General features: G+C 42.3%; 1 protein-coding gene across 1 annotated transcript in view; it reads left to right on the top strand.

The window, feature by feature from the left end:
- The window catches only part of LOC109931733 (dedicator of cytokinesis protein 1-like), a 1067415-nt gene that overhangs the window by 94536 nt on the left and 955924 nt on the right, over nt 1-16955 (top strand). Inside the window, exon 5 of the mRNA XM_048601800.1 lies at nt 9000-9096. Coding sequence (XP_048457757.1) covers nt 9000-9096 — 97 coding nt within the window. The remainder of the gene's footprint in view (nt 1-8999; nt 9097-16955) is intronic.

Below are 16955 nucleotides of genomic sequence, written 5' to 3'. Positions count from 1 at the left end.
GTTAAGTCTCAGTCGTGGGGTATCACCTCCCATTATAAGTCAATTAGGCCCTTGGAGTCAGTCAAAGGAAAGAGGATAGGCAACACCATTGTGCAACCCACAAACACCACAGCATCTTCACTTAAATCAACAGCAAACTGACATCAGTACCCAATCTACCATGTAAAGAAGGACCCAATCTTTTTCCATTTAAAATCGCAGTGGGTGAGATCTGAAGCAAAACGCCTTTAACTGCACCTCACCTTCTTGCCTGCCTATCGCAGAGATCAAAAGTTAACAACTTGCCTCTCAATGACAACATGCAGCAGGTCCAGCTCACAGCTAACTGCATGTTTCAATGCAGAGTAAAGCTCCACCTGCTGTGCATACCCTAGAAATGGATGTGCTATGTTCCTCAATGTCTGTTGGAGCAGGCTGCTTTTGAGTAAACCTGACAACTTCACAATGACTTTGCACTCACATACTAAAACCACGAAACCTGTTTTGTATTCTGCTGTGGAGGTGTGAATTCCATCAGCTGTGTGTTCAAATCCTGCTTCAGAATTTGACACCTAGACGAGACTCATTTTAGTACTAAAGCACTGCTGCATCGTCAAAGGTGCCATCTTTCAGATGAGAAGTGAAACCAAAGCTCCTTTTGCCTGTTTCAGTAGATATAAAAGATGTGAACAATAAACTAATGTGAAAACCAGTGGGGTGACAGACAGCTGCCAGGAATTGCGATGACATTATCCCCTAGTAAAAGGCAAGTTGAGAAATTAAGTGAACTGGTATCATTTATTCTATATCAGTGCAACACAAGTGTCAAGCCCATCTCCAGCAATAGAGAATCTAACAATCTCTTTATTCAGCAACCAACATAGCCAAAAACACCTCCCACCCTGGTTATACTCTCTTTCACCCTCTCCCATTGGGCAGAAGATATAAAAGTTTGAATATATGTATGAATAGATTCAAGGACAGCTTCTTCCCCGTTTTTGAACGGACCTATCAAAAGTTAATTCTGATCTCTCTCTCTCTCTGCACCTTCTCTGCGGCTGTAACACTGTATTCTGCACTCTGTTCTGTTACCCGAATGCGCTTTCTATGGTATGATCTGCCTGTAGAGCATGCCAAACAACACTTTTCACTGTATCTCGGTACATATGACAACAATAAATCAAATCAAAATCAAATCAGAAAATTGATGAGAAATGTTAATCAACTAGATCAATTGGGAGCAAGAGTCCAAGGAACTGCCAGGATTTATTACCCATCTCTCATTTCCTTTGAAAAACACAACCTAGTAGAGACAGGAGGGGAGCCTTATCTTAGGGGCCGGAATTGGCTAATGGGTGTGCTGGCTTCCCAATGCCTCACTCTGCTGCTAATAAAACATAAGCAGAGATGTATAGGCGGCATTCATAGCATGATTGCCATGGCACCCAGTTTTATACCCACCATCCTGTCTGCTTTCCCACTCCCAATGGCAGAGTTGAAATGTCCATTGTGCCAAGCTTTTCCTTCTCTGGGGTGAACAAGGAATGCTAGTTTTGCCACACCCCATCAATGAAAGAGATGGTTAGGTTTAGTGGTTAGCATTGTTGGCTCACAGCACCAGGGACCCAGGTTCAATTCCAACCTCGGGCGACTGTCTGTGTGCAGTTTGCACATTCTCCCCGTGTCTGTGTAGGTTTCCTCCGAGTGCTCCGGTTTCCTCCCACAGTCCAGCAATGTGCAGGATAGGTGTATTGGCCATGCTAAATTGCCCCTAGTGTTCAGGGGTGTGTAGATTAGGTGGGTTATAGGGGAATGCGTCTGGGTGGGATGCTCCAAGGGTCAGTGTGGACTTGTTGGGCCGAAGGGCCTGTTTCCACACTATAGGGATTCTATGATCTATGAACAAGAATTTTATATACCAATAAAGGAAATGTCATTTTGGGAAGCGAATGGTAACTGATGCCTCCTGAATTAGGCCAGAAATAAATGGAGTTTCAGACTTATCTAGAGCACAGCCCTCCAGCTTTGTTAAAATGTAAAATTCTCCACCACACAAAGCAGTTGAGGCCAAAACGTTGAACACTTTCAAGAGAGAGATAGATTTAGTTCTTAGGCCTAAAGGGGTCAAAGGGCAAGGGAGAAAGCAGCAACAGAATACTGAGTCAAGGTGATCAGCCTTGATCATATTGAATAACAGAGCAGGCTCAAAGGGCCAAATGGCCTTTTTCTGTTTCTCTGTCAGAAAAAAAAATTATGAGCTTAAAACTTTCAAATGAGCATCATCTGTCGTAATTGCTTTGAAATGTTTGAAGTGATCTCAGTTTGAGACCTGAAGCTTATTGCGTCCAGGAATCAAGAAAGTTGGAGGTTGGGGGGTGATGTCTAAATTCTGTTTCAGAGAGAGGATAACATGTTTTCTTAGATCAGAAAGGTAATCGCAAAACTACACGGTGCCCATTTGTTTGAAGAGTTGACGCAGAGAGGTTGGTAATTTGATCGGATTTGAAGAGTAGGTTTTTTTTGGTTCAGCAAGAAAGATGGTTCCTATCAGCTGGTTATTATTGGAAACATGACCCATGTATTCAATAGATTCAATGAGTGGTGTTTGGCCTGGAACGCAAAGAATAGGATAAAAATTGGTTTATCGGATGGCCATCCATTAAAGTTAAACATCTGGGAAGAACGTGCCTGGACTGAAGGGCAGGTCTTATGAGGAAAGGTTGAGGGAGCTAGGGCTTTTCTCATTGGAGCAAAGAAGGATGAGAGGTGACTTGATAGAGGTGTACAAGATGATGAGAGGCATAGATAGAGTGGATAGCCAGAGACTTTTTCCCAGAGTGGAAATGACTATTGCAAGGGGGCATAATTTTAAGGTGATTGGAGGAAGGTATGGGGAGATGTCAGAGGTAGGTTCTTCACACAGAGAGTGGTGGGTGTGTGGAATGCGCTGCCGGCAGTGGTAGTGGAGTCAGATACTTTAGAGACTTTTAAGCGAATCTTGGGTAGGCACATGGAGGATACTAAAATGTAGGGTATGCAGGGTAGATTGATCTTAATAGGATAATAGGTCGGCACAACATTGTGGGCCGAAGGGCCTGTACTGTGCTGTACTGTTCCATGTTCTATGTTCCTCGGTAGGCAGCATTCGAAAGAGAGCAGACATCACTCCAGGGTCTGAGCAGTCCCTTGTTCGTGAAGTAAACTTTTTATTCAAGCCTATGGGCAACTATGAAATAAAGGAGCCGTGATTGGAAGATGCGCTCCTGATTCTGCTTGTAATTTTACTATTAGCGTAATATTAAAAGTTAGATTGAAGGCATTCTACATTCAAGTCACCAGCCTGTATTATTGAATTTGCAAATCCAATTGTTGTCATGGGCAGCAATTTGATGAAAAAAATCATTTTGTGCTCTTGTCCTTGACCATCACTGTTTGTTAGCAATTCCAATTTAATGTACTCCCACATATCTAATTCCTTAATTATTCATTACAGTAGTTTCATAGAACCTTATCCTTCGAATACATTACATGTGGAAATGTAAATGTTGCTTCCTATCTTGTTGTTTCCTTTTTACATTTATAATTCTATTCTATTTTTCTATTTAGACTGTTGCATTGGATGGGTAACTCCTTTGCTTTATTGCTTGAGTATAGAACCTCCCAAGCCCCAGTGCCAACCCCGGACCACCATGTTCCTCACTGAATCTGACTCTAGTTTATTGAAGCTACTGGAGTAGAAGGGGATGATTTTCATAGCTTCCTCAGGGTGACCCCCACAAGCCCTTTGCAGTAAATTAAGTACTTCTCAAGCTAATGTAGACATTGCAGTCGACAGATTTAGCAGCAGCTACAAGGAGAGAAACACAGGGCTAATGTTTCCCTTGCTCATTACAGAACTGTCGTATTGCGGAAATAAACCATTCAGCTCATGATGTCTGCACCAGTTCTATTATCTAGTGCCAATCTCCTGCCTTTTCCCAATTTATTCCAGCATGTCTATCCAACTGACCATCCAATTCCCTCTTAAGTGCCTCAATTGACCCTCCATCACATTTCCAGGCAGTGTATCCTATAAGCAGGGGAGGTCATAGCCGAGTGGTATTATCCATAGATGTACTGATCTGGGTTCAAATCCTGCCATAGCGGATGGTGGAATTTGGAGTTCTGCACTGATAGCAACGTGTCTTCTAGGGGGGTGGGTGTTAAACCAATTTATTCTGCAATTGCTTTCAGAACAAATTAGAGGGGGGGTGTGGGGTAGTTGTTTTTTCCCAATTTACTGGAGCTGGGACTGGAATCAGTTTTTTAAATTAATTCACAGGATTTGGGCCTCATTGGTTAGGCCAGCATTTATTGCCCATCCCTAATTGCCCAGAGGGCATTTAAGAGTCAACCACATTGCAGTGGGTCTGGAGTCACATTTAGTTCAGACCAGGTAAAGATGCCAGTTTCCTTCCTGAAAGGGCATAAGAGAACCAGATGTTTTATCGACAATGGATTCATGATCATCATTTAGACTCTTAATTCCAGATATTTATTGAATTCAAATTCCACCATCTGCCGTGATGGGATTCAGGCCTGGGTACCCAGAACATGACCTGGGTCACTGAATTAACATTCCAGTGACAATACCACTAGGCCATCACCTCCCCCTGTATCTGAAATCTCATGTAGCGGTATAACAGGCAGACAATCCAGTAGTTATCCATCTGTATTAAAAACAAAATGTGCCTCCCTCCTCCTGTGCCCCAAACCCTGCATATGGGCGTGTTGCATTTGAGGACATTTGGTTGCCATGTACATTTACAGCAACAACACTTGAAAAGTGTGTAACCAGAAACTAGTTGCTGGAGGAGTTGGAAATCTGAGATAAATACAGGAACCACTTGGAATGCTCAGCAGTATCTAGTCATAGAGATCTACAACACAGAACAAGGCACCTCAGCCCATTGAGTCTGTGCAGTCAAAAATCAACCACCTAACTATTCTAATCCCAGCACTTGGCCCAAAACCTTGTATGTCTAGGCATCACAAGCGTACAAGTTTATTTATTCATTCACAGGATGAGGGCATCGATGGCTAGGCAGCTTTAATTGCCCATCCCTAACAGTTAAGAGTCACCTACATTGCTGTGGGTCTGCAGTCACATGTAGGTCAGACCAGGTGAAGATGGCAGATTTCCTTCCCTAAAGGACGTTAGTGAGCCAGATGGGTTTTTCCTGACAATCGATTCATGGTCATCATTAGATTGTTAATTCCAGATATTTATTGAATTCAATTTCTACCATCTGCTATGGTAGGATTTGAACCTGGGGCCCCAGAATGTTATCAGAGGAGCAGGAAAGCTGACATTTCGGGCCTAGACCCTTCTAAGCCCGAAACGTCAGCTTTCCTGCTCCTGTGATGCTGCTTGGCCTGCTGTGTTCATCCAGCTCTACACCTTCTTATCTCAGATTCTCCAGCATCTGCAGTTCCTACTACCCCAGAATGTTGAGAGTCTCTGGATTAGCAGTCCAGCAATAATACCACTGGGCCATCACCTCCCAATGCTTAAATGCTGTGGCGTTTTCTGCCTCAACATTGTTACTGGCAATGAGTTTCAGCTTCCCACCTCACATCTCCTCTGAACCCCCTGGTCATTGATCCCTTCATCCCTCCACCAAGGGGAAAAGTTTCTTCCTGTCTACCTTATCTATGCTCCTCATAATTTTATACATCTCAACCAGTCTCCTATGCTCCAAGGAAAGCAACCCCAATGTGTCCAATCTCTCTTCATAATAAAAAACCTCCAGCCCTGACAACATCCTGGAATTCTCTTAAGTGCATTGTTGGTCTATCTACTGCACCAGGAGGCCCATACTATGGGCTTAAAGCATTCAGAGTGTGTGGTGCTTTGAACCAGTGACCTCTGACTCAGAGCTGAGGGTGATAGTCACTGACCAATGCTGGCCACACATTAAGCAAATACATTTGTTACTGAGTTTCCAGTCTGATTGCTTACTTAAATGACCCTCGACCCTAATGATTGACACCAAACCTGGGAGCATTACAGACACAATATGTTCATCCATGTGCAGCCAATTCTCAATTTAGAGATCAGCTTCAGGTGCACTTCTGAGGTGTTTGATCTTCAAATGAAAAGATAATTGTAACAAAATGGAAGCCATTGATCAGCTGTGTGTGCGCTTGATTGGGGGGAACAGTAGGAAAATCACAGGGGGCATTTAATGCAACTTCAAGAGATGGGGTGCTGGAGGGGGTGGCAAATGTAGAGTTAAGAACTCATTGGATTCCTCTCATCCACAATTAAGCCCAAGTGGAAAGTGCTGAGGATGGACTTCCCATCTGGAGGTCAATTCTGTTGGCCACTCAAAGGCCTTACCCTCTAATGTGTCGGAGGGGTGCATGAGGCCTATTAAGGGAGGGGTGGTTTTTACTATTTGGTAGCTTGTATCTAACAATATCAAGGCCTATCAACACATTGAAGAACCCCCAGCCCCGCCTTTCTGTTAAGTTAAGGGGAGGTGGTGGTCTAGTGGTATTCTCACTGGACTATTAATCCAGAGACCCAGGTAATGTTCTGAGACTTGGGTTCAAGTCCTGCCATGGCAAAGTTGAATTCACTAACAATCTGGAATTAAGAGTCTGATGATGACTCTTAATTGCTGATTGTTGGAAATACCACCTCTACTTCCTCAGGAGGTTAAGGAAATTCGGCATGTCTGTAAAAACTCCAACCAATTTTTGTAGATGCATCATAGAAAATATTCTACTCGGATACATCACGGCTTGATATGGCAACTGCTCTTCCCAGGACCGTAAGAAACTACAGAGAGTTGTGAACACAGCCCAGTCCATCACACAAGGCAACCTTCTATCCATGGACTCCATCTATACTTTTCACTGCCTCGGAAAGGCAGTCAACATTATCCCACCCCAGTTATAATCTCTTTCCACCTCTTCTGTCGGGCAGAAGATAGAAAAACTTAAACGTACGTACCAACAGATTGAACAACAACTTTTTCCCCGCTGTTATTAGACTTCTGGATGGACCTCCCAAATTTCAAATTTAATGTTGACTGCGCTCTTTGTGCACCTTCCCTGCAGCTGTAACATTGTAATCCTCACTCTGGTCTATTACCCTTAAGCACTTTGTATGGTATGATCTGCACACAAAACAAAACTTTTCACTGTACCTAGGTACATGTGATAATAACAAATCAAATCTGGTTCACTTTCAGTGCCTTTAGGGAAGGAAACTGCCATCCTTACCAGGTCTGGCCCACATGTGACTCTAGACCCACAGTAATGAAGTTGAGTCTTCACTGCCCCTTGGGATGGGCATCAAATGCTGGCCTATCTAACACTGCCCTCATCCTGTGAATGAATTTTTAAAAAACCTCCCTTCTGTCCTTGCACAGATTTGCAATGGAAATTCTGTCTTTCCCTCAGGGCTCCGGCATGGGCTAATTGGATAGCTGCTACTGGTGTAGCTGGGACAATAGCTCTCGAAGGTGGGAGACTCCCCACCCCTGAGGAGTCCATCACCAATCAGTGGATTGCCTGATTCATAAATTGTGTTGGGATGGGGGGAGTTGAATGGCTACAGCAAAGTTGCCCCCTGCTCTCCAGACAGTGGTTGGGCCCGTCACTGCAGTCAGTAAAATCTGCCTCACTTGAAGATCACTTCAACCTCTGCTGTGACCTGCAAAAGTGTTGCCCAATTGTAACTTGGGCCTTATTTCAGAACTTACCATCATTATGATATGGCCGAAATGGAGATTTGTGGGGGACGGTGAAACGAAAGAAAATATAATATATTAACAGACTGCATATTAGTTGGAGCTGTTGTTGAAACTATTGATGTTTTGGATTTCTTCCCTTGACTGAGAATTAGTGACTTTGCCTGACAGAGACGATAGCAGTAAATCTGTAAAATATTTGAGTATAGCTGGGATTGCGTAATAGTGCAGTAAATAGATCATAAAATCCCTACAGTGTGGAAACAGGTCCTTCAGCCCAACAAGTCCACACTGACCCTCAGTTCATCCCACCCAGATCCATCCCCTAACCTACACATCCCTGAACACTACAGGCAATTTAGCACATCCAATCCACCTCACCTGCACATCTTTGGACTGTGGGAGGAAACTAGAGCACCCAGATGAAACCATTGCTAGACATGGGGAGAATGTGCAAACTCCACACAGATAGTCACCTAAGGGTGGAATTGAACCTGGGTCCCTGGCACTGTGAGGCAGCAGTGCTAACCACTGTGCCACTCACTAATTGGTACAGATGCTCAGTCAACCATGGTTACAAAATCCGAACACGACCCCTCATGAACTCTGAGCTTGATGCAGAAAAGATTTACAACGATGTTGCTGGGGTTGGAGGGTTTGAGCGAGAGCGAGAGGCTGAATAGGCCAGGGCTCTTTTCCCTGGAGTGTAGGAGGCTGAGGGGTGACCTTATAGAGGTTTATAAAATCATGATGGATAGGGTAAATAGCCAAGATCTTTTCCACAGGGTAGGGGAGTCCAAAACTAAAGGGAATTGGTTTAAGTTGTGAGAGGAAAAATTTAAAAGAGACTTAAGGGGCAACTTTTTCATGCAGAGGGTGGTGCGTGTATGGAATGAACTGCCAGAGGAACTTGTGGAGGCTGGTTACAACATTTAAAAGGCATCTGGATGGGTATATGAGTAGGAAGGGTTTGGAGGTATATGGGCCAAATGCTCGCAAATGGGACTAGATTAATTTAAGATATTTGGTTGGCATGGATGAGTTGGACCGTCCGGTCTGTTTCTGTGCTGTTAATCTCTATGACTCTATTCCCCTGTAGCCTTTATCACCAGTTTGAATTTTAGCTCCTTTTAAGAAACGGTTGAATGACAGAAGATTGTGTGGGCAAACATCTAGGAAGTGCAGGGGTCAATTGATCAAAGGGATTTCTTTATCTGTAACTGCGCTGTGGCTTTATGGTGTGCTGGGGTTTAACATGAGCTCTCCTTGTTTCTCCAGTAATCAGGAGAACATTGTCTCAAAGGAGATGCCCCTGGTGCAAGAAATCACAACCACCTTGAGGGAATGGTCCAACATCTGGAAACAGCTGTACATGGTGAGTGAGCAAGCTCAGTTCTTCCTCCTTTTGGATGTGACTAACCATTGAGTCTGCAGAGTGAAGAGATCAGAGTGAATATTTTGTCCACATGTCTCCGTTGGCAATTTTGTTGACTCTGATGAAAGCATGCAATACAGAGCTGGCTAGAACAATGGTAGAGTTTTTAAAAAAGGCCATTCATTTACCTCTCTGGGATCCATCACAGAACGATTTCCTTTTGGTTATGAAATGAGGGAATGTGTTTTGGTGTTTCACCTCTAGAATCAGGTGAGGTTCATGGGATAGCCCTTCAATGATTGACTTCATGTTTGGATTATTGTGAAATGAGGTCTTGGACATCCTCATCCTGGTTCAAAAAATATGCAGTCCCAAGATACAAAAACATCTGGTTGAATACTTTCTCAGGTGGACTCTAGAGTCTCACAATGCCATGTATTATCACTAGACTAATATTCCAGAGACCCAGGTAGTGTTCTGGGCACCTGGATTCAAATCTGGCCATGGCAGATGGTGGAATTTGAATTCAATACAAATCTGGAATTATGAATTTAACAATGATCATGAAACCACTGTCAAATGTTCACTTATGTCCTTTAGAGAAGGAAATCTGCCATCCTTATCTGGTCTGGCCTACATGTAACTTTAGACCCACAGCAATGTGGTTGACTCTGAACTGCCCTTGGAGTAATTATGGCTGCTGGCCCAGCGATTGACACCTGCATCGTGTGAATGAATATCTTAAAAATTCTGAAGAACTTGAGACATTCTCCCAGTTTTCTAGCCAATAGTTACCCCTTCATCCACAACTCCAGAACAGATGGGTCCATATTTCCTGATCTGGTCCAGAGACAGTATTTCCCATTCTATATACACAAAAAAAAAAGTTACCTTCAGAGGAGTTATCCATCTGAACTTTGGAACTGAGAAGCTTCCCAGATAAAGGAGGCAAGTCTAGGTCAGGAGGCCATACAGGCAGTTCTGAAGTGGTCAGTTTTTTTTTCCAATACTAGCTTTGTGTGCTATTCAAGTCCTTAAGGCATCAGATTTTGATAAAAGTGAACAGTTGATTGGTTGTTAGTATTTATTTTTGGGTAAGGGTGTTAAGGGTCATGGAGCTATGGTGGATATTATTGGGTTCAGATACAGAGTCTTGTTGAGGTTCTAGAGGACGTTGGTGGGACCTCTTCTGGAGTACCGTGTGCAGTTCTGGTCGTCCAGCTATAGGAAATGTGTTATTCAATTGGAAGGTGTTCAGAAAAGATTTGCTGGGAATGGAAGGTTTGAGTTAAAGGGAGAGGGTGGATAGAATGGGACTTCTTTCACTGGAACGCAAGAGGTTGAGAGGTGACGTTATAGAGATTTACAAAATCAGGAGGGGTGTCTATGAGGTGATTGGCAGGTGTGTTTTCCCTAGGATGGGGGATTTCAGGACTCGGGGGCATATCTTCAAGTTGAGAGGAGAAAGATTTATAAAAGACATGAGGGACAATTTTTTTACACAGAGGGTGGTTCGCATGTGGAACGAACTTCCAGAGGAAGTGGTGGATGCGGGTACAATTACAACATTTAAAAATACACGAATGAGAGAGGTTTGGAGAGATGTGGACCAAGCATAGGCAGGTGGGACTAGTTTAGTTTGAGATTATGGTCAGCATGGACTGGTTGGACCGAAGGTTCTGTTTTCCATGCTGTATGACTCTTTTAAGGGTCCTGAAGCCATTTGATAACAGCTGAGTTGTCAAAGGCTGCCGGGTGGGTGAGGGGGTATGGTGGAAGGTGCCAGGTGGTGAGGGCTAGACTGGGTAGGGTGAGGGTACAGGGTGCCAGGCAGGTGATGAGTAGGGTATCAAATGCAAAGGCAGCAGGGAATCAGGTGACATATGTGTGAGGGTGCCATAAGGATGGAAAGTAGGATGCAAGGTACGTGAGCAAAGGCTGTGGGTTGGCATGGGGCAGAGGGGAATGGTCAGGTCAGGGGTTTTGAGTCCAAGGCTGGGTATGTCAAGCATTCTAGGGTTGGGTGAGTGGAGTCAGTTTGGATTCAGATGGCAGGCAGTTATGACAGTTCACAAGTCAGCAGCTCTGAATTCTAAGAACGGTTGTGAAGCTGGAAGCCAACACATGATTGGGAAGGTTTTCAAGTTTGTTCTGCATGAAGCTGTTTCCCATCGCAGTGTTGTGTATACTGAGTGGTCGTGATACATGACCTTGCCATGTCTGAGCTACATTTTCTTTCCATTGGATGAGATTGGTGCAGAGTAAAGGGTTAACACTTGACTTTGTAAATAGAGGTTAAATCACTGCGCTGTTAGACCGCATTGTTCAGGCTAAACAACCAGCCAGATTTATCGCCTAACAAGCTCACACTGAAGTAAAACACAAAGGAACTTGGGGATGGATGAGATCACTGCAGTTCATCTTGCTACTTCCAATCAGAAGAGTCTAAATTTAAACAGCTGTTTACTCTGAACTGTTCTGATGTCTTTCAATCTTGTTGAAGGCACTCTTGTTTGTTTTTGTTTTTATTCCTGATGTGTTTCAGTCTTGTTGAAGACAATTGACTGAGTCTTTTAATCATCCTTCATGCTTCAGTGAAGTGACAACACTTCAGCTGTACTCTGTTGACTCTGTAAAGAAAGATGTGCATTCGTATAGCACTTTCACAACCACCAGCAGTCTCAAAGTTCTTTCACTTTTGCAGTGTGGTCACTGTTGTAATGTAGGAAATACCGCAGAAAATTTTCACTCAGCAAACAGCAATGCGTTATGAATTGAATAATTTGTTAATTAGAAAACCGTGAGCGTAGCTTCCTGTTCCGTTTCAAAAGGTGGAATCTTTCATATCCACCGAACAGGGAGAGGTGGTGGGACTCCACTTCATGTCTTCTCTGAAAGGCAGTATGGGGGTCCCTCAACATTGCCTTGATTTGTGAACCTGTGTGTGGGTGTATGCGTGAGTTACAGTTGACACTGAAAAATTTTGGTATGCCCCAAGGCTGAGAAAAGCATTATATAAATGTAAGCTCCTCATTTGTTTAAAACAAATGCACTTTGTTCTAGAAACTCTCAGTGCATTAGCTCTACCATAAGGTTTTTTTTAAAACAGTTGTCTATGAGCATTGTCATAGCACAGAATTACCTCATAAACAATAATGCAAGAACATCGCCAGAATTGCTGAACAGGATTCAGAGACTTGGAACAGGAAAACTGTTTAGCAGAAAGCCAATTGACATTCTTTTTTGAAGCATTTGTCAAACGGTTTTAGAAATAAGTTGGGACAATAGTTTTGCATAAAATCAGACACCCCCGTAGGCTTTCCAATCCATGGGTAATGACCCTATTTGTGTCAGTGCAGCTGGAAGAGAGGTTGGAAGAGGGGGCAGATGTGGGCAACAGTGATTTGAGAGAAGGCTACAAATTGATGGAACAATTCAGCTTTGTCACTTACTGCTGTCATGTGGATACGATATTTTCCACTGGGATTTTAACTTTTGACTGCTGGACTGCAGTGTAAATATCCACTGTACTTGAGTTGAATCAGTTGAATATTTCATGTCGAATATCAGATTAGCTGTGGTGAACTATATGATTTCGTACATTGTCTCTGCTGTGGTTTGGACTGAATGTTAATTAGCCAAGTCTGCATCAGCCAGTCCAGAATGCCATTAACCCTGGGAGCTTATTTTTTTTTTAAAAAGACAATTCTCGTTGATTTGTTTTGTTTTATTTAAAAGTACTGACCCCTGCACTGGATATGGAAGAGTAAGAGGATTTCCACCAGATGAAAATGAGCAGAGAACCGAAAAAAACAGCTGAGAGTTGAACAATTTGGTTCGCGGAATACAATTTATGATGTTCTTGCCCAAAATTAAATAGAAATCAAAGAGATCTATAAAAACGCTGCATGGAAATCAAAGAACAACTGGCAGGTTGCTGAAAGGTAGATTATTTCCACGCTCAATGAGCCTGTAACAAAGGATTATAAATTTACAAGCAAAACTGGATAGAAAGATCTTGCATCCAAATGGCACCTATTATATCTTCATGTCTCAGATGCTTTCTAGGCAATATATTATTTTAAAGGGCAGTTATTGTCATTTTTCACTGGAACAAATGGCTATTGAAACAGGCCATCCGGACTCTATGGGATATATTAAATAAATACCTGAAGAAGAAAATAATATTAAGAATTAGGCGCTAAGATTAGAGTCAATGGGCCAAACTTTGTTGAAAATACAACATTGCTTGAATGGCACACAGTTTTATTGCCATGTACATCAATCAAACACTTGTGGTGTGGAAGAGTTACACCAGTGAATTGCCAACTGGTACAAATCACTCGTTGAGTTTCCCTTCTCTCTCATTAGCCTCACAAAACTCCCTATTTTTTTCATGAAGCAGTTGTACATATTTATTCCCAATTTATCTCTCCAAAATGTTAAAATTTGTGATTAATAGTGGCATAATAATTAAAAATGATTACCAGACAATCTCTCTTGCCCAGAAAGTGAACATTTATAAGTCACAGAGTCATATAGCTCGGAAACAGACACTTCGGTCCAACCAGTCCATGCCAAACATAATCCCAAACTAAACTAGTCCCACCTATCTGCTCCTGGCCCATATTCCTCCAAACCTGTCCTATTCACACACTTTTCCAAATGTGTTTTAAACATTGTAATTGTACCCAAATCCACCACTTCGTCAGGAAGTTCATTCCACATGCAAACCACCCTCTGTGTAAAACCTATTGCCTCTCATATCTTTTTTAAAAATCTGTCTCCTCTCACCTCAAGGATGTGCTCCCAGTCTTGAAATCCCCCATTCTAGAGAAAAGACAACTATCTTTAACTCTATTTATACTTCTTATTATTTTATAAACTTATATCAGGTCAGCTCTCAACTTGCTGTGCTCCAGTCTATCTTTATGACTCAAACATTCCATACCCAGCAACATCCTGGTAAATCTCCTCTGAACCCTCTCCAGCTTGATAATATCCTTCCTTTAACTGGGTGACCAGAACTGGACACAGTATGCTGGAAGAGGCCTCGCCAAAGTTATGCACAACCTCAACATAACATCCCAACTCATATACTCAAGAGGACTGAGCAATGAAGGCAAGTGTGCCAAATGCCTTTTTAACCACCTTGTCTATAGGTGATGCAAACTTCAAAGAATTATGTATCTGCACCCCTAGATCACTCTGTGTAGAGTCTTACTCGTTCAGGATATGGATTATTTTAAGATGTCAAATTTTAAATTTTTATTTTCATTTTTGTTACGTTTCCTTTTCTGTCTAACCTTTCTCTCCCACATTTTATTTCTCTTTCTTGCCTGAGATTGCTGGAAAAGCTCAGTAGGACTGGCAGCATCTGTGGAGAGAAATCAAAATTAATGTTGTGGGTTGAGAGACTTTCCTCAGAACTGGAGTTAACTCTGATTTCTCCCCACAGATCCTGCCAGATCTGCTGAGCTTTTCCAGCAATCTCTATTTTTGCTTCTGACTTACAGCATCCTCGCTTCTTTTGGTTTTTACCTAGTTGAAGTAGTCTTCTCTCAAATATCAGAAATAAAAATTAAAATATTTTACCCTGTCAAGCTCCATCAAAATCATACATGCTTTACTGAGATGATATGTCCTCTATTTTTCCGATAGTATAGTCCTAATTGAAGCATCATCCTATTATAGGACAGCCTTCTCATCCCAGAGACTAATCTAATGAACCTTCAATCCTATGCCTCCAATTTCTTTCCTTAAAACTGCACACAGTATTCTAGGTATGCTATCATCAAACCCCAGAGGACTGCATTTTCCATGTACATCAATCCCCTTCCAATATAAGCCAGCAGTTTTTTTTTATTTTAAAAATATACTTTATTCCTAAAAATACTTCTATAAGCATACATAATTTGATTCTGTGCAGTAGTATATGAAGAAACGAACAAACATTGGAGTTTGACTCTATCCAGAAACAAACCAAAGGCAATTCTTACTTGTACAAGACAATATTGACACATATTTGAGGCATCGGGAGGGTCCGATAAGTTAATGGACTCTCATTTTAGCTTTCATTAATAGAGGGATTGAGTCCAAGAGCCGTGAAGTTATGCTCCAGCTGTACAAAATCCTGGTTCAGCCACATCTGGAGTATTGTGTCCAGTTCTGGTAGCCTCATTACAGGAAAGATGTGGAAGCATTGGAAAAGGTGCAGAGGAGATTTACCAGGATGTTATCTGGAATGGAGGGAAGGTCTTACGAGGAAAGGTTGAGAGAGCTAGGGCTTTTCTCTTTAGAATGACGAAGGATGAAAGGTGACTTGATAGAGGTGTACAAATTGATCAGAGGTATAGATATAGTGGACAGCCAGGGACTTTTTCCTAGGGTGGAGGTAGCTACTACGAGGGGGCATAGTTTTCAAGTGAGTGGAGGTAGATATAGAGGAGACGTCAGAGGTAGGTTCTTTACTCAGAGAGTGGTAGGGGCGTGGAATGCATTGCCGGAGAGGGTAGTGGAGTCGGCCTCATTAGGGGCATTTATGCGGCTATTAGATAGGCATATGGATGATAGTATAAGGTAGGGGTGGAGGTTAGATAGGCCTTAGGTTTAGGGTAAAAGTTCAGCACAACTTCGTGGGCCGAAGGGCCTGTACTGTGCTGTACTGTTCTGTGTTCTATGTTCATTTAACTTCAGCAGAAAGACCTTAGATAGTGATCTTTCACAGCTGCACCTTGGCTTTAGTGCAGCTTTAGTGTGTCCCTCAGCACGTAGTCCTGGACATCTGCAACACTTGGTCGGGGTCAACTCCTTATAAAAAAAGCCAGCACACCATTCGCCTTTCGAATTGCATGCTGTACCTGCATGCTAATTTTGTGTTCCCTGAATGCATTCACCCACGAGCCTCTGAATAAAATCTATTTATTGCTCTTTTAACACCCACACATCTAGCACTGTTTTGACTTGAATAGCACTGCTTTAAATAAAGTATGAGTTTTAATTTATACTCCAGCTGTCCCAAAGTAGTTCACAGCCAATGAATTATGTTTAAATTGGGATCACTGCTGTTTTGTAGGTAAATGCCAGTTTGTGAACGGCAAGGTTCCATGGAAACGAATGAGGCTAAAACATCAGATAATCCGTTCGATGGTATTGGCAGAGATAATTAAAATTGGAGAGTCCCTTCTCTCTCCAAGAGAGCCAAGTACAATGTTTTAAGTAGTTTGGAAATAGTTTAAATTACAGGCATGAAGCCAGACGACTGCTTTAAAGTGGTTCAGGTTGCATTTATTGGCTTTATTAAGTATTCAATTTCTCAACTCTTACTGAGGCCTTGACTAAGAACAGATCTGAAGCAAGTTGCTGCCAATCCATTTGGTTGAAAGGGCCAATTTTCCTGTCTGTTCTTATTTCAGTCAGCATAACATCTTGTTTCTAACAAGACCAACAGATAAATTACCCCTTCGCACTCTTCACTCATTGTTAGTTCAAAGAAGTAGTCTCGGCATCACATTGATATGTTACAGGTTTTGGTAGTTTTTGCAATGTCTAATCCCACCCTAACAATTTATGGATAGATTCATTTGTGACTTCAACAAAACTTGCGGAAATTTCTAAGTTTCTAAAACTGAAATGGTTCTTCAGGAAGAGGGACCTTCCTCATTTTCTCTTAAATCCAGTGTAATCACATCCTTCCTGTAGTACAGTGGCCAGAACTGCACACAGTACTCCAGCTGTGATCTAACTAACATCTTGCACAGCTTCACCGTAACTTCTTTGATCTTATATTCAATGCCTCAACAAATAAACACAACTATCCTTGGCTGACAGACAGGAACCAAAGTTTAGGAATCAATGAT

Source organism: Rhincodon typus, chromosome 1 (assembly GCF_021869965.1).
Source record: "Rhincodon typus isolate 14 chromosome 1, sRhiTyp1.1, whole genome shotgun sequence".
Classification (NCBI taxonomy): domain Eukaryota; kingdom Metazoa; phylum Chordata; class Chondrichthyes; order Orectolobiformes; family Rhincodontidae; genus Rhincodon; species Rhincodon typus.
The sequence above is the reverse complement of the archived record's forward strand: the minus strand, read 5'-3'. Positions and strand labels throughout refer to the sequence as shown.